This window comes from Ranitomeya variabilis, chromosome 8 (assembly GCF_051348905.1).
Source record: "Ranitomeya variabilis isolate aRanVar5 chromosome 8, aRanVar5.hap1, whole genome shotgun sequence".
NCBI lineage: Eukaryota > Metazoa > Chordata > Amphibia > Anura > Dendrobatidae > Ranitomeya > Ranitomeya variabilis.
Window position 1 is genome coordinate 153,990,034 of NC_135239.1, and position 22,445 is coordinate 154,012,478.

General features: G+C 45.7%; 1 protein-coding gene across 3 annotated transcripts in view; it reads right to left on the bottom strand.

Moving 5' to 3' along the window:
* Positions 1-4,953: 4,953 nt before the first annotated feature.
* LOC143788250 (cytochrome P450 2D14-like) overlaps positions 4,954-22,445 on the bottom strand; it is a 223,621-nt gene continuing 206,129 nt past the window's right edge. For all 3 annotated transcript variants that reach the window (XM_077277773.1, XM_077277774.1, XM_077277772.1), the window contains one exon: positions 4,954-5,339. In XM_077277773.1, the coding sequence (XP_077133888.1) occupies positions 5,158-5,339 (182 nt within the window). In that variant the 3' untranslated portion in view covers positions 4,954-5,157. The remainder of the gene's footprint in view (positions 5,340-22,445) is intronic.

Below are 22,445 nucleotides of genomic sequence, written 5' to 3' on the forward strand. Positions count from 1 at the left end.
TGTTTCATCAAGGGCAGGGTCAATGCAGCTAGCTATCAGGAGATTTTGGAGCACTTCATGCTTCCTGGCACCTGGTCACAGTGCCAAAACCACTGGTAAATGGTTTACTGACCATGGTATTACTGTGCTCAATTGGCCTGCCAACTCTCCTGACCTGAACCCCATAGAGAATCTGTGGGATATTGTGAAGAGAAAGTTGAGAGACGCAAGACCCAACACTCTGGATGAGCTTAAGGCCGCTATTGAAGCATCCTGGGCCTCCATAACATCTCAGCAGTGTCACAGGCTGATTGCCTCCATGCCACGCCGCATTGAAGCAGTCATTTCTGCCAAAGGATTCCCGACCAAGTATTGAGTGCATAACTGAACATTATTATTTGATGGTTTTTTTGTTTGTTATTAAAAAACACTTTTATTTGATTGGACGGTTGAAATATGCTAATTTATTGAGACAGGTTTTTTGGGTTATCAGGAGTTGTAGGCCAAAATCATCAGTATTAAAACAATAAAAGACCTGACAAATTTCAGTTGGTGGATAATGAATCTATAATATATGAAAGTTTAATTGTAATCATTACATTATGGTAAATAATGAAATTTAACACTATATGCTAATTTTTTGAGAAGGACCTGTATATATATATATATATATATATATATATATATATATATATATATATGTGTCATTGAGACACACACACATATATATATATACTGTATTTATATTTAATTCAGCGCGAGATATGTGAAAAGCCGGTAATTCAATTGCCGGCTTTTAATTTCTCCTTCACAAACCCGACATGATATGAGACATGGTTTACATACAGTAAACCATCTCATATCCCTTTTTTTTGCATATTCCACACTACTAATGTTAGTAGTGTGTATGTGCAAAATTTGGGCGCTGTAGCTGGTAAAATAAATGTTAAATGGCGGAAAAAAATGGCGTGGGCTCCTGCGCAATTTTCTCCTCCAGAGTGGTAAAGCCAGTAACTGAGGGCAGATATTAATAGCCTAGAGAGGGTCCATGGTTATTGCCCCCCCCCCTGGCTACAAACATCTGCCCCCAGCCACCCCAGAAAAGGCACATCTGGAAGATGCGCCTATTCTGGCACTTGGCCACTCTCTTCCCACTCCCGTGTAGCGGTGGGATATGGGGTAATGAAGGGTTAATGTCACCTTGCTATTGTAAGGTGAGATTAAGCCAGATTAATAAGGGAGAGGCGTCAATTATGACACCTATCCATTATTAATACAATAGTATGAAATGGTTAAGAAAACACACACACATTATTACAAAGTATTTTAATGAAATAAAGACACATGTTGTTGTAATATTTTGTTAGACTCTTAATCCACCTGAAGATCCTTGTCACCTGAAACAAAGTTAAAAAAAAACAGTAGTTACCTTGAGTTGCAGTGATGCGCCCTCTGCTGGATGTCCTCATATGAACTCGAGCGTGGGAGCTTTTCCCAGGCTCCAGTTCATGAGGACATCCAGCAGAGGGTGCAGCTCACCCTGCTTTCCATTCATTCCCCGGGTTTTTACAGGCAGGGGCGGCTGCATTAACAGGCTTCTGCTTGTAAAATTAGTTAACCCTTTCAGATGGATTTACAACGTGGGACAGAACGACGGAAGGTATGGAATATTGTTGTTTGGGTTTTTTTAACTTTGTTTCAGGTGACAAGGATCTTCAGGTGGATTAAGAGTCTTATAAAATATTACAACAACATGTGTCTTTATTTCATTAAAATACTTTGTAATAATGTGTGTGTGTTTTCTTAACCATTTCATACTATTGTATTAATAATGGATAGGTGTCATAATTGACGCCTCTCCATTATTAATCTGGCTTAATCTCACCTTACAATAGCAAGGTGACATTAACCCTTCATTACCCCATATCCCACCGCTACACGGGAGTGGGAAGAGAGTGGCCAAGTGCCAGAATAGGCGTATCTTCCAGATGTGCCTTTTCTGGGGTGGCTGGGGGCAGATGTTTGTAGCTAGGAGGGGCCAATAACCATGGACCCTCTCTAGGCTATTAATATCTGCCCTCAGTCACTGGCTTTACCACTCGGGCGGAGAAAATTGCGCGGGAGCCCACGCCAATTTTTCTGCCATTTAACCCTTTATTTTACCAGCTACTGCACCCAAATTTTGCACATACACACTACTAACATTAGTAGTGTGGAATATGCAAAAAAAAAGGGATATGAGATGGTTTACTGTATGTAAACCATGTCTCATATCATGTCGGGTTTGTGAAGGAGAAAGAAAAAGCCGGCAATTGAATTACCGGCTTTTCTATAGAACACCGCTGCGTATTTCTCGCAAGTCACACTGCTGGTCCGTGTGTAATCCGTATTTTTCTCGCCCCCATAGACTTTCATTGGCAATTTTTTTGCGCAATACGGTGACAAACGCAGCATGCTGCAATTTTCTACGGCCGTAGAAGACCGTATAATACGGATCCGTATAATACGGCTGATAGGAGCTGGGCCATAGAGAATCATTGGGCCGTGTGTTATGCGGAATTTACGGACATATTTTCTGTGCTCATACGTCTGTAAAACTCGCTAGTGTGACGCCGGCCTGACTACCACGTTTTTTGTTCTTGATTTCTTTTAGTGTTTCTTAAAGCCAGAAAGTTGACATTTGAAATGACTTTAGTTTTGTGCCATGTCTGATCTGCTTTTTTTTCTACAAAATTAAACAACTGAATGAACATCCTCCAAGGCCGGTGATTCCATAATTTTTGCCAGGGGTTGTATGAGGTTCTTTTTCAGTGTGGCACCAGTGCAGAACATTTCCTGACTGCACTTGCACACTGATATCTTTTGACTTTATTGAGCTACTGTGGGGTGATTGTCTTTTTAGTGATGTGGTATACTACCTAGCAGCCTTACAGCAGTTTACTGTCACACCAGTACAAAGGTATTATGCATTTTTTTGCTTGCTATGGATACTATGGTCATCTCAGCCCACACTTTTAGGGTATGTGCACACGTTGCGGATTACTCTGTGGATTTTTCCAGACTGATTTTTGTAATTCCGCAGGTAAACCACACTGCGGATTTCCTGCGGAATTACCACAGATTTACCGCAATTTTTTGGCTGATTTTGTGCGGATTCCACCTGTGGATTCCTATTATGGAGCAGGTGTAAACCGCTGTGGAATCCGCACATAGAATTGACATGCTGAGGAATAAACAACGCTACGTTTCTGCGTGTTTTTTTTCCACAGCATGTGCACTGTGGATTTTGTTTTCCATAGGTTTACATAGTACTGTAAACTCAGGGAAAACTGCTGCGAATCTGCAGCGGACAATCCACTGTGGAACTGCAGCAAAATCTGAAACATGTGCACATAACCTTAGATTCACACCAGGTTAACCCCCACCCTCCCATTCTAACACCGTTTTTTGATTTTCTGATTTTCTAATTTATCGGCTGTTTATTTTTCTCCTCTTTTTTGGAGGTTTTTGTTCCCTGTCTTTTTAATTGATTTTATATATTGATATTTAATAACTTTTGTTTTATTATTGAGTTGGAATCGCTTCTCATCTAAGGGTGTTTTACCACATTAAATTATTTTGATTGAAAAATTGGAATAGGTGATATGACAGGCATCTTTGAACCAGTAAGGAAAGAAGAAAGAGGTTCTCAAACTATGATGAAGACAAAGATCTAGTTGAACCAAAAGTTAGATTGCCCTACTCAAACCATGACAACGGTCTCTGAATCTGTAAATCATCCAGTGCAGGAATTTTTTCCATCTACATTTTCTTTCTTAGGGTAAGTTCACACAGGGCGTTTTTGCTGCTTTTTTTTTCTGCAGCAAAGCCTGATCATCTTGGCAGGAAAGAAGCTTCTCCAAAAACGCAGGTTTAGGTGCATTTTTGGTGCATTTTTTTCATGCGTTTTTTTCACTTTGTGCATGCCAATAAAGTTGAGTGCACACAGAGAAAAAAAACCAACAACTTCCTGTAGATAGAATGAATAGATAGAATGATAGAATAGACAGATTGATAGAATAGATAGATTGAATAGATAGATTGATAGAATAGATCGATACATTGCCTGCAGTATCTTCTCTGGCATTTTCCCACGGTGCAGAAGTTACCTCAGGTCAGGCTGTGCCCGCTCCGTCTCATTCATTCCCCAGTAGCTTACAGCCGGGAGCCGTCGCATTAGCAGCGCTCCCGGTTGTAAGATTTATCTCCCCCAGATACTACGTGGGACACTCGTTATATTGGACTACGACGGATCAGGGAGTATACTTTTGCTTTTTTTAAATTTTTATTACAGAAGATCAAGGGCTTCACTTTGGAATGGCAGAACAATAAAATGGTAAAACTGTGTGTATTGTTTTATTTCATTAAAATACTTTATTCTTAGTGTGTGTGTTTATTTAACCTTTTAATTACTATAGGATTAGTAATGGATAGGTGTCTTATTAACGCCTCTCCATTACTAAACTGGCTTAATGTCACCTTATAATAGCAAGGTGACATTAACCCCTCATTACCCCGCTTGCCACCGCTACAGGGCAAGTGGGAAGAGCCAGACAAAGCGCCAGAAATGGCGTATCTAGTAGATGCGCCTTTTCTGGGCAGCTGCGGGCTGCTATTTTTAGGCTGGGGGCCTATATCAATGGCCCCTTACCAGCCTGAGAATACCAGCCCCCAGCTGTCTGCTTTAGTAAGGCTGGTTGTCAAAAATAGAGGGACCCCACACCGTTTTTTTTACATTATTTATTTAAATAATTTAAAAAAAGCGTGAGGACCCCTCTATTCTTGATAACTAGCCTTGCTGAAGCTGACAGTTGAGGGTTGCAGCCCCCAGCTGTGAGTTTTGTCTGGTTGGTTATCAAAATTTGGGGGGAATCCACACCGCTTTTTTTTAAATTATATAAATAAATATATATAATAAAAAATATAACTTTAAAAATATATTTACCAATTTTATTAATTTGTTTAAACAATATTCATTTGATTCTAATAGCTTTTAACATTATTATATAATATATGAGTCATCTTCTGAAAATAACTATTAATAATTAGCTAAGATTTTTAGCATGACATTGATGAGACACATTCCATCAGACAGATGCAGTGATGTAAAATAAATCAGATCCCTTTGTAATTTGAAAGCTACACCCTAGCTACAACATGAATATTGTAGGGATTTGGTTTTTGTGTAAACGCATAGAAAGGATCTTCTCTTGGGCGAGCTTGGTCACTTGGAATCTCAAAGGTAAGTTGCTGTAATAAAGTGGTAAAAAGCAGGAAGAGTTCCATCCTGGCAAGTTGTTCTGCCAAGCAACCTCTACGACCTAAAAGAGAAAACAAATTTTATGCATACAAGTTTACATACCTCAAAAACCAGTTATTACTATTGTTTGTTGTGACGAGGACATTGTTTTAATTATCAACAGTTAAAACTATACACATATTGCAGGAAGTGTGGCATAAAGGAGTTTTCCCACAAACAAAAGTTCATTTTATTCACTAGATCTTGGAATTAAATTACTTGTAAGGTCCACAATAGGAAGTGATTAAAACAAATGGTCCTGTGCTGAGATAATCTTATAAATGTGGCCCTGTTATGTACTATGCAATGGCTGTGCCTGACCATGTAGGAACATGGTCTGATCATACCACAGCTTCAGGGAGGGGAGTAAGCAAAAGTTCATACAGACATTACAGCAGGGAATGACAGCTAATTATTTTTATGAGGTGAAATATTCCTGCTTTTAAACAATGTTTTTATCTCACAGAATCCACTGTGATCCCCTGCTGTCCCATTCTCTGTATACTCCTTTTTGTGTCCTCCCCTGCCCAGGAGAGGTGGTATCAGACCATGTTCCTGCAAATAAGTTAAAAAACAATTAGGTTGCACCATAATTTACCAAGAATGATTACTCTAGAACATTAGAAAGTAATGAAAAGCTAGCACACAATCAATGAAGTTCACGGTGCTAGTGAACGGGATATTGAGTCCCACACGTCATCAAATTCAAAAGATCACTGCACTCGTATGGTTTTCAAATGCATAATTCCAAAAGTTTATTAAATTTGTGTCAGAGGAAAAAGGTACTTGGCGAATTGACGTTTCGGCCAACCCGTAGCCTTGTTCACAAAATCGCTGTAACAAGTAGAAGATAAAACAATGTCACTCACAGGTAAGTATATACATATTTACAATTGTACACAGAAGAAAGAAATCCATATCACGGTGATACAATCGCCGATAGTTGGACATATTCTATATAGAATATGTCCAACTATCGGCGATTGTATCATATAACTTTTGGAATTATGCATTTGAAAACCATACGAGTGCAGTGATCTTTTGAATTTGATGACGTGTGGGACTCAATATCCCGTTCACTAGCACCGTGAACTTCATTGATTGTGTGCTAGCTTTTCATTACTTTCTACAGTTATTTGCTTTGTAAGCTATAAGCACCAATCGAAACCATGTCCGCCGAAACATATGTATACGACGAGTCAACAGGGTCTACCATTCTATCAAAGATTAAGACTAATACGGATTTCTTACATCTACCAAGTAAAGACGTTAAATCGAGAGACTGGGAGAAAGAGAGAAAGAAACTCATCAGCTACGACCTACATTGTGCAACGTTGGGAGAATACCATCGCCAGGCCAGAATACCTCGTGGTCTACGCTGCAATTTACGTCCCACTTTATTTTCAGATAATGAGAAATACTGTGCCACATTCCAGAAAATTCTGAACAAATGCTCCTTTGATATAATACTTTTAACCATTGAATACCTGCAGGAGGCCATTGAGAGTACTGAGGAAAAGATTGAGAGCATTGAAACCCAACTAACCGCTACCCTCAGTTCCACCGATCTCTCTACTCTCAAAAGTAAAATAGACTCTAGCCTAAACTCCTATCAACGATCCTTAGAAGAAAGAAAACGCACGAAGTTTCAAAGGGACACTGAGGACTACATATCTAACAAAGTGTACCGATGGGAGGACACAGCCCCCCGCCGACAGAGACCAAGATATCGATGCACACCAGGGGGCAACTACCCCTCAGGGGGCTCCTCGCCAGCTGGGGGATCATCTGCGGGATCCGGCAGCGAAACTGGTGGGGCCCAAGCAATAGGACCGCGTTTTTTAGGACAAACCGCGCGCCCACAAGGAGGGGAAGGAAGAAGAAACGTGGATCGACACATGACGCTGAGATCTCAGGTAGGAGTCCAAACTGTGGTAAATATTTCTGATTACACCCTTTCTCCTCTAGAACTCAAAGTCTTGAACATGGGCTTATCTTTCTGCCCTACTCCCAAGTGGGATTCTTTTCAACTTGAAAAGGATCTGCAACGATTTTACAGAAATATAAGACTTAAGGTACATTTCAACGAATTACCTATTCCAGTAACCAATAGGTTGGGCACTACACCTAGCCAGAGGGAAGAAACCGGCATTACCATAGGCACACTAGGCTTAAGGAGCCCTAGTACTTTTACCCCACCCAAATCAAATCATGCAGTGGAAACTTTCATAGACCTCCTTGACAGGGATATCAGGGAAACCATACATGATCAACGCCTTGGTCTTCTCCCAGTCAGACACAATCTTAACTCCTCAGAAAAACAAGCACTAGATATATTGAGTGAGAATAGGAACATCATAATCAAACCAGCAGACAAGGGGGGAGCCATTGTCGTCATGAACAAACACCACTATGTTACCGAGGTGAGACGCCAACTTTCTGATACAGGTACCTACAAAAAACTCCAGGGGGATCCCACATACTCCATACAGCGGAAGATCAATAGTGTAGTTGATAAGTATATGAGCCTGGGCACCATAGACAGTAAAACTAAAACCTACCTCATTAATCATCATCCAGTAACTCCAGTTTTGTATATTCTTCCAAAGATACACAAAAATCTTCAGAATCCCCCTGGCCGCCCTATCGTAGCCTCAACTGACTCAGTACTCAATCCCCTCTCTAAATTTCTGGAAAAAGTACTTACACCATACACTCGGCTGACCAGATCCTTCATACTTGATACCAGTGACTTTCTATCCAAAATTCGCAACATCTCTAATATCCCTCCCGAAAGCCTACTATGTACCTTGGATGTCAACAGCCTGTATACCTCTATCGTCCACGATAGAGGAATTACAGCTGTTTCACGTACTTTGCAGGAAGCAGGCCTGGACAGGAACTCACATGACCTTTGCATAGATCTTCTGAACCTGGTGCTCAGAGAAAACTTCTTCCTCTTTGAGGACGACTTCTTTGTGCAGACCTGCGGCACTGCCATGGGGTCCAACATGGCCCCGGCATACGCTAATCTTTACATGGACCACTTTGAGAGGGAGCATGTATACGCCAACCCCATTTTTCAACAAAATGCTTTAATCTGGTACAGATATATCGACGATATATTCTGTATCTGGCAGGGGACCCGCACCAGCCTTCAGGAGTTCTATGATACCATCAATACCACTCGACCTGAACTTACCTTCACACTTGCATACCATGAGAGTGAAGTCACGTTCTTGGATACCAAAGTCCTTAAGAACGCCCTGGGTAATCTTAATACGGATTTATATTCCAAACCCACTGATTGTAATAGCCTTTTGCTCTACAACAGCTGTCACCCTAAATCCACGAAAAATAGTCTCCCAAGATCTCAGTTCAAGAGAGTGTCAAGGATAGTCTCCGATCCTGACCTGAAGGCCACCAGATTACAGGAAATGTCCAACAAATTCAGGGCACGCAACTACCCAGCCGACCTCCTTAACACCGAATCCACCAGGGTTCTCAATGAAATAGAGGATGGGACAATAAAAACTCAAAAGAACCCAAGGCTCCCATTCGTGCATAGCCATCATCCTACAATGCGTAGAGTACATAACCTGATCAGGGCACATTGGCCACTCTTAACTAAAGCTTATCCCACCATCCCTACATTCAAGGAACCTCCCCTGATGTGTACTAGGAGGCCGAAGAACATAAAGGTCAGGGTCGTCAAAGCAGACTTGGGCACACAAAAAACGCTGGCACCTAGAACACTTTCTGGCCAAAAACGTACAGGGACTTTTCCGTGTTTGGGCTGCATGAGCTGCTCAAATGTAATTAAGGGCAGCGAAGTAGTACACCCAAGAACAGGCAAATCTCACTTGTAAAGCGCCATGGAATAAATGGCGCTATAACAATAAATAATAATAATAATAATAATAATAATAAATCATATAGGATCAAGGATTACTATACCTGTGAAACAAATTTTGTGGTATATATCATAAAGTGCCCTTGCGGGCTACTTTATGTGGGGGAAACCACTCAAGCGGTTAGAGATCGTATCTCTAACCATAAATCTACTATCCGCTGTGGGAAAATATGGCTCCCCCTCCCTCTTCATTTCAAAGAAGCTAACCACAATGTAGCGCAATTAAGATTTCAAGTTATAGAGCGAGTTCCCCGACCTAGGCGAGGAGGGAATCATATAAAATTATTAAAGCAACGAGAAACCTTTTGGATCTATACGCTCGACACCCTGCACCCACGGGGCTTGAACCGCGAGATGGACTGGCTAATTTGATTTTTCTCCTATATAGGCCAACTGACCAATTGCACAACCGTCTTCAATAACAAACGCGTTGTGGCTGGTAAGATACATACCCTAATAGTCCTTTTATAAGTTTCCTTACATAGATTTTTTAAAAAACTATTTTTATAAAAAAATTTTTTTCCTTTTTTTCATTTCTTTTCATTTCATTTTTTTCATTCCATTTTTGTTACCAATTTATTACATAGGAGGTTTCATCCTCAAGTACAAAAAGTTGTAACCCATTTTATCAACCCCCCCTTTTTAATTTTATTTTTATTTTTAATTTATTTTTTTCAGTTTATATTCATTTTTTCATTTCATTAGTCCATTTTCATTTTCTTTATTTCATTACTTTTATTTCATTTCTTTTCTTTGACTTTTTCCTTATTTTCTTCATTAAGGTTTGGACTCCTACCCTAATATTATAATGTATCTCATGTGATTGTTGTATATTCATGACTGTGATGTGTCCACTCGTGCAGCCTGGTGCCCTACAAGGTTGACATTGCTTTGCACTCCCATACAAGGTCCATTTGCATTTAGCATACTTTCCCTAAACATCTCTCTCATATCAAAAGAAAAGGGGGGGCACACTGTGAATTACTCAGACAAACAGACGCTGATGTTCCCCCATTATGCACAGCATACTAGCATAGACCAGTGGGGCCACACGGTATGATGCACGAGCGCCAAGTATTCACATTCAGACCCACACTCTATTCTGCCTACACAGCCCGATCAGTGTACAGACGCAGGCGCTGTGAACCAGCGTCCTGCCAAGTGTGGTGTGCGCAGGCGCCGCTCTTCCTGCCCACACATAGTGAGGGAACTCTAGTGCGCAGGCGCCGGCGTCCCCTTGCACTTCCGGTCATATGACCGGCTGGGGAAACAGATAAAACGCGGGGCCTCACTGAACACACCGAGCTGACTCACCGCCTTGACACAGGACTGTGTCGGCTTCCTCCACTACGCCACCAACGCTTGCTTCTGACCTGCACACAGGACCAGGACGTGAGATTACAGCATAATAATCTGATAAGTATAACTTCATCTTTATGAACCTTTTAGCTCATATCACCATCCCTTTTACACAGGTGCATTAATCCTGTACCTACAGGCAGCATTTCCTAATATACAGAGGAGACACCTCTACAACCAGTGGCCAGCACTTGGGTGGTCCCCTGCATTAATTGGTGACACAGGTACTAATACCTTGAATAGGTATTATAACGGGTCCTCCGTACCATTCCCTATATGAGACATGGTCCAATTAATAATTACTCCCCCTTCTCTTCCCTTGCACATAGCACTATACCCTCATATTACGTCTGGGACACTGCTAAATACACTCACCGGCCACTTTATTAGGTACACCTGTCCAACTTCTTGTTAACACTTAATTTCTAATCAGCCAATCACATGGCGGCAACTCAGTGCATTTAGGCATGTAGACATGGTCAAGACAATCTCCTGCAGTTCAAACCGAGCATCAGTATGGGGAAGAAAGGTGATTTGAGTGCCTTTGAACGTGGCATGGTTGTTGGTGCCAGAAGGGCTGGTCTGAGTATTTCAGAAACTGCTGATCTACTGGGATTTTCACGCACAACCATCTCTAGGGTTTACAGAGAATGGTCCGAAAAAGAAAAAAAATCCAGTGAGCGGCAGTTCTGTGGGCGGAAATGCCTTGTTGATGCCAGAGGTCAGAGGAGAATGGGCAGACTGGTTCGAGCAGATAGAAAGGCAACAGTGACTCAAATCGCCACCCGTTACAACCAAGGTAGGCCTAAGAGCATCTCTGAACGCACAGTGCGTCGAACTTTGAGGCAGATGGGCTACAGCAGCAGAAGACCACACCGGGTACCACTCCTTTCAGCTAAGAACAGGAAACTGAGGCTACAATTTGCACAAGCTCATCGAAATTGGACAGTAGAAGATTGGAAAAACGTTGCTTGGTCTGATGAGTCTCGATTTCTGCTGCGACATTCGGATGGTAGGGTCAGAATTTGGCGTAAACAACATGAAAGCATGGATCCATCCTGCCTTGTATGGAGCATCTTTGGGATGTGCAGCCGACAAATCTGCGGCAACTGTGTGATGCCATCATGTCAATATGGACCAAAATCTCTGAGGAATGCTTCCAGCACCTTGTTGAATCTATGCCACGAAGAATTGAGGCAGTTCTGAAGGCAAAAGGGGGTCCAACCCGTTACTAGCATGGTGTACCTAACAAAGTGGCCGGTGAGTGTATACTGAACGGATACAAGCTGACATCCAGTATTGACTGCATCCACAGGACAGGTATTCCAATAGCTCCTTATACCCCACAGTTTAACCAGTCTATATCATTGGGTCTCATTGTTCTTATGTATATATATATATATTGCAGCTACAAGTCTCGGTCCAGCCGCTTACACGGTTTTTGTGCATGGGCTTATGTTCGCTAGCACTCCTGCTAGGTCAGTACCTCTATGATGTACTATTCTATTTGGGGTGGAGATATAAGTAACCGGGCTCCAAAGAGGGAATTACTATCAATATTATATTATGTACTATATATACATGTGTCGGGTGCAGGCCCCGCCCCCCCCTCCCCCTCTGCCATGGACCTTGTGGCTCTGCTGCTTCCTCATGCTATATTGTTCTTTTCAGGTTATGCTTCTTCATCGCTTTATTTGACTCACCAAACGTAAAGGGTCCTTTCTTTGTATGCAATACAGTTCTAACAGGGTATGCTCTTCCTCCACAATTGTTTTCTCCAGATCCAACATGAACTCCTTCTCTCAACTCCTCCTCTCAAGTGTCTAGCAATTCATGTTTTTTGTTTTTTTTTTTGAAATAGATGATTCCTAGTCGTTAATCTTTATAGAATATGTCCAACTATCGGCGATTGTATCACCGTGATATGGATTTCTTTCTTCTGTGTACAATTGTAAATATGTATATACTTATGCAGCGCCCCAGAGTTCTGGTCGTTGCAGTACTGTGGCTTCGCCGCTAAGGGGAGCCATGGTACGTTCGATGGCACCGAAGGAGTTCCTCCAATCAGGTATCACAGACACCAATATGTTTCACAGCTGGGCCTCCGGGGGGAGCTAAGGGTGCTATTCATTAGGCCACTCCCCACCATAGTGGGTAAACTGGGGGTCAGGCAGAAAGTTAGAGAGAACGCTGACGTGATTGAACGGAGCAACACCCTGTGGCAGGGGGTGTTGTGAAGGGAGAGACTGTAGGGTCTCTGCCAGGGGTGGGATCCTGGCAGAGGCTTGGCATTGAAAGAACGTAACGGGTCCGCGCAGGCTCCTGGAAGCGGCGGGACTCAAGGAAAGGACTAGAAGCGAGACAGATTGTGCTGAGTGAGAAACGAGATCAAGCAGAAGGAGAATACCAGCAGGGGTTTTGTTGAAAGAGGCAGCACCCTGCTGAGGCGCAATACCGGTGGCCGGAACGCCGAGGGAGTGGATTAGAATACAGCTTCAAGCCATACTCCAAACAGCGGCAGGACAGTCGGTCTTAGGCGGGCTGTCTACCACATATCACCTATGAAGTCTTGGGGGGCAATTGCGGGAGAGGGGCGACTCTAGGGTCCCGGAAGAACTCCAGGCCTACCTGACAAACGGGTGCCATTCCAACCTGAATACAGGGAAGGGGTGGATTACAGAGGAACATCAAATCGAGTTGTGAGGGAACTTAAGAAACAGACACAACCGTTGTGGGGTTACTTTCCGTAAGCACAGCAGGGAAGGACTACAACACATAGCGCTAGAAGGAAGGCACAGATTTCCACCTGAGAGGAGAACTCTGGAGGTGCCATTGGACCGGCCGGACTTGCGTAGCCTGGTGAACCGTATTCTGGACTGAGGACTCAGAGATCTCCAGTAAAGAGGTAAAGAGACTGCAACCTGGTGTCCTCGTTATTTACCGCGACTTACACCCCACAACTGCACCGCTCCACCGCTATCATTACTACCACCTATTACACCGGACGTCCCCCACTGCCGGACAGGGCCACGGACCGGGTCTAGCCACCGTGACAACCCCGAGACTGAGACCCAGAGGCCCGGCTCCGGGTACCCCTCGGCCCTGCGGCGGTGTGGGGGCGCGCCGCAGACTTGGCGTCACGAACAGGATCTACTTAAGCCTGAAGAATCAGGTCATGTGTGCCTAGAGACTGTGATTTACTGTACTTGAACCGTACTTTATTGAAAAGACTGTGTTGTGCCATTTGCCGCCAAAATCCGCCGCCATTGCAGCGCTGAGGAAAGCGCAGGAAGAGAAGAGGGGCGTGGAGTGGGCGTAGACGAGCTGGAGAGCGCGAAGAATAATGGCCGCCCAGTCTAAATATTTCTGTGCAGTGAGGACGTGTCCGTCAGCAGCAGAGATCCGCCTCCTAATCCTTAATGGGGGGCGGAGGCAGAGAAAACGAAACTGCTCACGCAGGAGAGAGCGGGAAAAAGACCAGGAAGCGACCCACGTGGAGGACGCTATGGCCAGCAGCTCCGAACCCGACAGCGGGGTTGAAGTGGAAGTCTCCCCTGACTACCCGGCTGAGCCCAGCAGCTTGTCCTCCGTGGATAACACCAAATTCCTGAGAGCCGAGATGGAGGATTTATATAACCAGCTCCTCCAACTGCATGTAAGAGTCCAGGCCCCGCATCAGGTGGGACCGGCAGTGGATTCCCGGACATCGGAAGAACCAGCGGGACCTGTCGCGGAAAGTGGAATCGTACCAGTGGGTGAGTCCGCCGATCCTACCCCACTAGCAGAGGGTGTGTTAGTGGGTCCCGTAGCAGCACCACCTCTCCCGGGGACCCATAGACTTCAGCGCCTGTTACCATGGGAGGAAGCCACGGGCATGGAACACCGTATGCGAGCCCCAATCACCCCTACTCCCTTGCCGTGTGAGGTCAGCGCGGAGCGCACGGTGTGCCGCTGGGTGAACCCTGGATCCAATCTCATGGGGTTCCCCGGGGTGGAGACCCAGAAGGGAGAAATGGTGCAGGCCCTAAGCTGGGAGGAATACCAGATCCAGCTAGAACAGCGGTGGCGAGAGGAAGAGAAAACACATCAGGCTAAACGGGAGGCCTATCATCAAAAAGATTTGGCGGTCAAGGACCGGGCCCGTAAGGACCCCACCACTCACCAGGCCCCGCGCAGGCAGGGCATCATCACCGTCTTTAAACTCCAAGGAGGCTGGGGCTTCATTAAAGAACCGGGGCTATACGCAGAGGTCTTTGTTAACCGACGGGATGTCGAGTCACACCTTAGAGAGGGTCACCCCGATCGAGACCTCTATCCGGGAGACAGTGTTACCTACACCCGGCACCTTGGGGAAAAGAGGTGGTTCGCTCTGAACGTCTACAAGAAAGAGAAACCAGCCCCTGTGGCCAAAGTGCCGCCGTGTGACCGATCTGTAACCACCCTGGTCGGCCCCACCTGCCTGACCACAGAACTTGCGATCTGCCACCCGATCGCCGCCACCACTGTCGTGCCTAAAGAGGTGCCCCTTCGAGTGACCGATGTTCCGGATGTGCCAGCACAGAGAGAAGTGGGAACACAGACCTTGATCGCCGCGCACGACCTGGTCGTGCAACAGACCCGAACCCATGGGGTGTATCTGGCAGCGGGAGTGGACCTGAAACCTGGATTGCAGGGGTCCGCCCGCCAGGAGGCGCCTCATGGAAACTTCTGAAAGAAGAGTCACTTTGTGAAAATGTAAATAGTTACTATTTGTTCTTTTGAGTTGTTGCTAAACCCGCCCAGGGTTAATGGATCCCTCTGTTGACCCGGGATCCTCTTTGTTTGTTTTCCTTTTCTGAAGTTGTTGCACAAAAGTTACACGAACTGCAGAAATCATGGACTGTGCATGATTCGAACTTCCCTTGTAAATAGTTTGCACCTTCTTAAAGGTGCTCCCTACTGGTTTTAGCCAAAGACACTTTGCGAAGATATTTGCCCTATTTGTTTGAGCCAAAGACACTTTGTGAAGATGCCTTTCCTACCGGTTCTAGTTAAAGACACTTTGCGAAGATACCATACCGGAACCTTTGCGTGGGCTGGTAGGCTGAGAAGACGAGCTACCTCAGAAAGACTTGGTCCCCTCTTAAAGGGGATGTGAGAAACTGAACTTGAGAGAGATACTGTTGCAGAACAGTAATGCCATAATGATGCTTTGAAAAGAAATGTAACTGTTTTACATGCTAAGTTATATGTGTTGAATTTGTTGAAATGTCTAAATAATGTTTTGCAGAAAGAAAAGATGCAGAGAGCCCGTAGGGGTAGAGATAGAGGTCTGCATAATTGAAAGTAAGCAAAGTAATAATGAAGGTGAGGATAGAAGGTAAACCCCGCGTCCCCATTGAAAGTTACTTTGTTACTAAGGACAGAGAGTGAACCCGTAGGGGTTAGAGAGTGAGTCCTTAAAGGAGCCGAGTAGAGCTGGCTCAGAGTTCTTTAAACGAAAGGAATGTTATGTCTATACTATGTATAGTAGCGAAAGGCAGTAGGCCCTGGCTGAACGGGGCGGTCCTGTAAAAGAAAGGAGAGGCAGTAGGTCTGGTGCCATAGGGACAGGCGGTCCTGCAGGTTCAAAGTAGGAGAATGTGAAGTTACCTTACCCTGTAATGTGATTATAGGAAGGCCTTTGGTAAACTAAGAGTGTATGTTTCCTAAAGGCAATGTTAATTTATTGTTCCAGAATTTGCACTAAGTAGAATACCCGGTTGGGTAACAGGAGTTATGCATAGCCTGTAATTTATAATGTTGACTATGTTTGTAACGTTAAAAGTGTCCTCACCTCCCATAAAGGGAAGCCTGTTCAAGTATACTTATTGTTTTGCACTCAACAAAATTGTATGTCTGTTTACTAATCTGTATTGTTGTTTTTCTTCCCAGTCCCGGAGTACTGTGTTTAACCAGGGGGGAGTGCAGCGCCCCAGAGTTCTGGTCGTTGCAGTACTGTGGCTTCGCCGCTAAGGGGAGCCATGGTACGTTCGATGGCACCGAAGGAGTTCCTCCAATCAGGTATCAAAGACACCAATATGTTTCACAGCTGGGCCTCCGGGGGGAGCTAAGGGTGCTATTCATTAGGCCACTCCCCACCATAGTGGGTAAACTGGGGGTCAGGCAGAAAGTTAGAGAGAACGCTGACGGGATTGAACGGAGCAACACCCTGTGGCAGGGGGTGTTGTGAAGGGAGAGACTGTAGGGTCTCTGCCAGGGGTGGGATCCTGGCAGAGGCTTGGCATTGAAAGAACGTAACGGGTCCGCGCAGGCTCCTGGAAGCGGCGGGACTCAAGGAAAGGACTAGAAGCGAGACAGATTGTGCTGAGTGAGAAACGAGATCAAGCAGAAGGAGAATACCAGCAGGGGTTTTGTTGAAAGAGGCAGCACCCTGCTGAGGCGCAATACCGGTGGCCGGAACGCCGAGGGAGTGGATTAGAATACAGCTTCAAGCCATACTCCAAACAGCGGCAGGACAGTCGGTCTTAGGCGGGCTGTCTACCACATATCACCTATGAAGTCTTGGGGGGCAATTGCGGGAGAGGGGCGACTCTAGGGTCCCGGAAGAACTCCAGGCCTACCTGACAAACGGGTGCCATTCCAACCTGAATACAGGGAAGGGGTGGATTACAGAGGAACATCAAATCGAGTTGTGAGGGAACTTAAGAAACAGACACAACCGTTGTGGGGTTACTTTCCGTAAGCACAGCAGGGAAGGACTACAACACATAGCGCTAGAAGGAAGGCACAGATTTCCACCTGAGAGGAGAACTCTGGAGGTGCCATTGGACCGGCCGGACTTGCGTAGCCTGGTGAACCGTATTCTGGACTGAGGACTCAGAGATCTCCAGTAAAGAGGTAAAGAGACTGCAACCTGGTGTCCTCGTTATTTACCGCGACTTACACCCCACAACTGCACCGCTCCACCGCTATCATTACTACCACCTATTACACCGGACGTCCCCCACTGACGGACAGGGCCACGGACCGGGTCTAGCCACCGTGACAACCCCGAGACTGAGACCCAGAGGCCCGGCTCTGGGTACCCCTCGGCCCTGCGGCGGTGTGGGGGCGCGCCGCACTTACCTGTGAGTGACATTGTTTTATCTTCTACTTGTTACAGCGATTTTGTGAACAAGGCTACGGGTTGGTCGAAACGTCAATTCGCCAAGTACCTTTTTCCTCGGATACAAATTTAATAAACTCTAGAACACTGACATTGCATTGCTGCCATAGAAAATGGGGAAAAAAAACGCTATACGATGCATATATGACATATTCGTCTGCAAAAATTGCTATGTATATAGACATCACAAGAACGCAGTTAAATGCTCCCATAAAATGTATACGTTTATTTAGTAACCAATAAAACATATATCAAAACAGAGGACAGATAAATGGACAACAATAAGGGGAAGTGAAGCACTATGTGGAGGTACAAGTTGCCCAAGAACTCCAAGGCCCCATCACTGCACAACCATACCAATAATTATAGTAAATGAACGACCAATGGCCATATCAAATAGAAAGGATAAATATCCCTATGTATAGAAACATAGTAGCATCGCACAAATCATGGCCCCATACACCTAAATATGCAACAATAATACCTGGTATGTGTTACAGCCAGGAGTCCAGTTGCTATGAAAAAAAGGATAAATATTATTTATCCCCAATTTTTTATTTTCACAAGGGTAACAGAAGAAAATGGAACCAAAAATGTGTTATGCAGTTTCATCTGGGTATGCTGATACCCCTGTAACACCCCAGGTTCCTGGTTGTTATAGTGGTATTGCCTTCCACATGGGGAGGGTGATGCCATGCTTGGAAGTGAGGAAGGATCCCTTTAACAGGTATCACAAACATGCAACATGTTCTTACTCCAGGCCAGAAGGGGGAGCTCTGATCCAGTTTGTGGGTGGCTCCCCTACATATATTCTGGCTGGAGGGAAAGTAGTAGAGTCTGTCAGAGACCGAGACTGAGAGCAGTCAGGCAGACAGTAGGGTACATGCAGATATGAGGTTCTGCAGCTCCTGGAAATTAAAGAAAGGAACGGAACAGTTTGTAGAGAGCGTGAAGGAGGAAGAAGCAAAGGCGAAATGAAGAGCTGGAGAGAAGCTGCAATTAAGCTTCCTCCACATTGAAGCGCACGAAACTGGTGGCCGGAAGACCGAGGTTGTGGGGGTAACTTTATGTCCCATAGCAAAAACTGGCGGACAGCAGATTGACAGTCTCCTGTCCACCATTAACACTCGAAGGCACAGCAACACATAGAGGCCAGAGTCATCTGAGAGACCCTGTAAAAAGGCTCGGGTTGCCTGCCATGCGGGTAGTGCCCTACCCAAAGGGGGACAGAGAGAGAGTGAGGACCTTGTGTGAGGCCTAAGGGAGCAAGGTACTACAACATAGCGCAGAGAGGAAGGCTTCCAACCCCACCTGGTTAGGGGGATTCCTGAATCGTTTCCAAGCCGGCCGGACCACACCAGCACATGTGATCCGTACCCTGGACTGTGGCTACCTTACACCAGTAAAAAGGTAAAGAGACTGCAACCTTGTGTCTTCTGCACCATTTATCATCGTTATCATCGTTCTATCATCGTTCACCTGTGGGAAGCCATACCATCCCTGCTGCCACAACATCACTCCCAGTGGACCCCTTTAAGCAGCGTCGGTCATCCCTGACCGAAAACCACAGGTGGCATCACAAACACTATCATAAACCTTACTCCCCTTGTATTGGATGCCCAGGGCCACGGACCGGGTCACTGCCGCCGTGACATACCCCTTTAAGAACCTGCCCAGTTCCGAGTACCCCATGGCCCTGGCGGGTGCTCCAAACTTGGCGTCACAAACAGGATGGACCAACCCAGCAAACTGGGTCTTGTGCACCTATGATACTGTGATTTGTTGAGAGACTATTGAGCTGCTAATTGCCGCCAAAACTGCCACCAATATAGCACCATGTGGCGTGCAGGAGGAGAAGGGTGTGTTGTCATGGGTGGAGGTTGGAGAAAGGGCGTGAAAGCTATGGCCGCCCCTCACCAATACTACTATGCGAGAGAAGTATGCCCATCAACTCGAGAAGTCTGCCTCCTGATCTGGGATGGCGAGAAGAAGTAGAAGAAACGCCCACGAAGACAGGCGTGGTGGAGTGAAACCGTGTGAACCCAGACGGAGGAGGAAGTGCTGGAAAGCAGCATGGCAGAGGGAGGTGAGCAAGCACTGGAGCGTGGGGTGGAGCAGGAGGACTCCCTCAGCCGGGACCCGCAAAAACTGAACCAGCCACCGACGTTGGATTTGGACCTCCTGCGGAAGGAAGTGGAGGAACTTACTTGGCAGCTTATGCAGATGCAGCTGGAGGCTGTGACCGGGTGGAAAGAGGCCTTCCTCGGACATCATACCAGGCGACCGCCAGCAACCTTGTCCGGTGTGGAGCGAGAAAAGAGATCCGCCGCTCCGGAAGAAAACGTAAGGGGTATGACCCTGACCCCGGCAGCAGAAGGTCCCACGGCTAGGCCTGAATTACCCCCATCACTGTACACACCCGACCAGGGTTTTGGGTCCCTCGGTGAAATGTCACCATACACTGAGGGTACCTCGGCCTCAAGTCCCGCTGCAACCCCTGCACCAGATGACACCCTAGTGGGCCCCCTACCGACCCCACTGACTCCGAGGCCTGGAGGAACAGGCCATCGACTGTACTGGGACTAGGGGGGACGGCAGCTTGGATCAGATGACAGCCCCTCTAGTCTCAACCAGTGGGACCTGGGTTAACTATACCGAACCTGTGGTGTTTGAGGAGGGACCCGTGGAGGAGGTCATGATAGAGCTCCAAGGAGAAATCCCCATTATGACCTGGCAGGAGCACTGCAGACGTCGGGAAAAGCAGGAGAGACAAAATCCCTGCCCCGGCAGGCCTAAGAGGAAGTAGAGAGTTAAGTAATTGTTGCTGAGAGTTGAAATGATTGCTGAAGTTTAAAGGTTAATCTGTTTGAAAAGATATTTGGATCATGGACGGTGAATAACCAAGAAACTTTCCATTGTACATAGTTCGCACCTCTTAGAGTGCTTTCTACCTACGGGTTTTACATATAACCCATGAAAAAACTGTTCATTGTTGTTTACACTAAAAAGTTGTTTGCCTTAAAGTGACCAAGAAGAAAAAACGTTTGGCGTGGCCAAAGAAGCGGTCCAGAGAGGAGACCACTTATACCTTGCAGTCCGCGCAAAACCTACTTTGGGAGTTTAGAACGAGTCCCCCGCATCACTACTGTTGTTGATGAGAGATCTCACAATTTGCTGAATGGAACTGTTACTGTTATAACGTGAAGCACTGGAATGTTTTTACTTTTAAATGTTGCACTACCTCATTTTAAGAAATGTTGACCTTATTGCACTGTATTAAAAGTGATAGTATTAGATACTGATAAGGAAGTTGACCCGTAGGGAAATGAATAGTAGTCCAAAGTGATGTTTTGTATTACAGAGAGTTTTATATGTTTTTGGTAAAGCTAATGTTTTGCACTTATATATAGTTACTGTAACGTTCAAGAAAGTAACCTCCCATAAAGGGAAGCACAGTTATTTAACCTGTTGAAATGCATTTCTCAAAATGTTTGCAAAATCTAACCTATATTGTTGTTTTTGTTTTCCCAGTCCAGGAGTACTGGATTTAACGGGGGGGGGGGGGGGAAGGGGGGTGTAACACCCCAGGTTCCTGGTTGTTACAGTGGTATTGCCTTTCTCACCGGGAGGGGAATGCCATGCTTGGAAGCGAGGAAGGATCCCTTTAACAGGTATCACAAACATGCAACATGTTCTTACTCCAGGCCAGAAGGAGGAGCTCTACACCAGTTTGTGGGTGGCTACCCTATATATATTCTGGCTGGAGGGAAAGTAGTAGAGTCTGTCAGAGACCGAGACTGAGAGCAGTCAGGCAGACAGTAGGGTCCATGCAGACATGAGGTTCTGCAGCTCCTGGATATTAAAGAAAGGAACGGAACAGTTTGTAAAGAGCGTTAAGGAGGAAGAAGCAAAGGCGAAATGAAGAGCTGGAGAGAAGCTGCAATTGAGCTTCCTCCACGCTGAAGCACATGAAACCGGTGGCCGGAAGACCGAGGTTGTGGGGGTAACTTTATGCCCCACTGCAAAACCGGTGGACAGCAGATTGCAAGTCTCCTGTCCACCATTAACACCCAAAGGCACAGTAACACATAGAGCTCGGAGTCATCTGAGAGACCCAGTAAAAAGGCTAGAGTTGCCTGCCATGCGGGTAGTGTCCTACCTAAAGGGGACGGAGAGAGAGTGAGGACCTTGTGTGATGCCTAAGGTAGCAAGGGACTACAACATAGCGCAGAGAGGAAGACTTCCAACCCAATCTGGTTAGGGGGATTCCTGAATCGCTTCCATGCCGGCCGGACCATACCAGCACCTGTTATCTGTACCCTGGACTGGGGCTGTCTTACACCAGTAAAAAGGTAAAGAGACTGCAACCTTGTGTCTTCTGATTCTTTCTGCACCATCTATCATTGTTATCTGCACACTGGGAGCCCTGGGGACCCAGCTTCTCCTGTGGGAAGCCATACCTTCCCTGCTGCCACAACATCACCCCCAGTGGACCCCTTTAAGCAGCGTCGGTCATCCATGACCGAAAACCACAGGTGGCATCTCAAACACTTTCATAAACTTTACCCCCCTTGTAGACACCCATGGCCACGGACAGGGTCACTGATGCTGTGACATACCCCTTTAAAAGCCGGCCCGGTACCCCATGGCCCTGGTGGAAGTTCCACCCCCATTTGTGGTTGAAAACTACTTTTGAGGCACAGTGCAAC